This window comes from Penaeus monodon, chromosome 31 (assembly GCF_015228065.2).
Source record: "Penaeus monodon isolate SGIC_2016 chromosome 31, NSTDA_Pmon_1, whole genome shotgun sequence".
In the NCBI taxonomy this organism is placed as follows: Eukaryota; Metazoa; Arthropoda; class Malacostraca; order Decapoda; family Penaeidae; genus Penaeus; species Penaeus monodon.
In genome coordinates, this window is record NC_051416.1 from 29,956,784 (window position 1) to 29,957,002 (window position 219).

A 219-nucleotide genomic window follows, 5' to 3' on the forward strand; every position below is an offset into this window, starting at 1 on the left:
CGCATCGAACATAAAGAAACGCGTGCACTGCTTTTCTTTCTTTTGCCCTCATTACGTCTCCTTCCTTCCCCTGCTTACCTCAACGCTGTCCATGCCCCGGCAGTCGCCCGCCAGGCCAACGGGACGAGGCAGGCGCTCAATGAGTCCGCCATTCTTGAGAGGCAACCGATGTCCTATCTGCAAAACAGCGAGGACATGCGACAGACGGAAAGACACTAC

General features: G+C 55.7%; 1 protein-coding gene across 1 annotated transcript in view; it reads right to left on the reverse strand.

Moving 5' to 3' along the window:
* LOC119592948 overlaps nucleotides 1–219 on the reverse strand; it is a gene marked incomplete in the record, with an annotated part of 16,897 nt that overhangs the window by 13,624 nt on the left and 3,054 nt on the right. Inside the window, 1 exon segment of the mRNA XM_037941840.1 lies at nucleotides 79–177. Coding sequence (XP_037797768.1) covers nucleotides 79–177 — 99 coding nt within the window.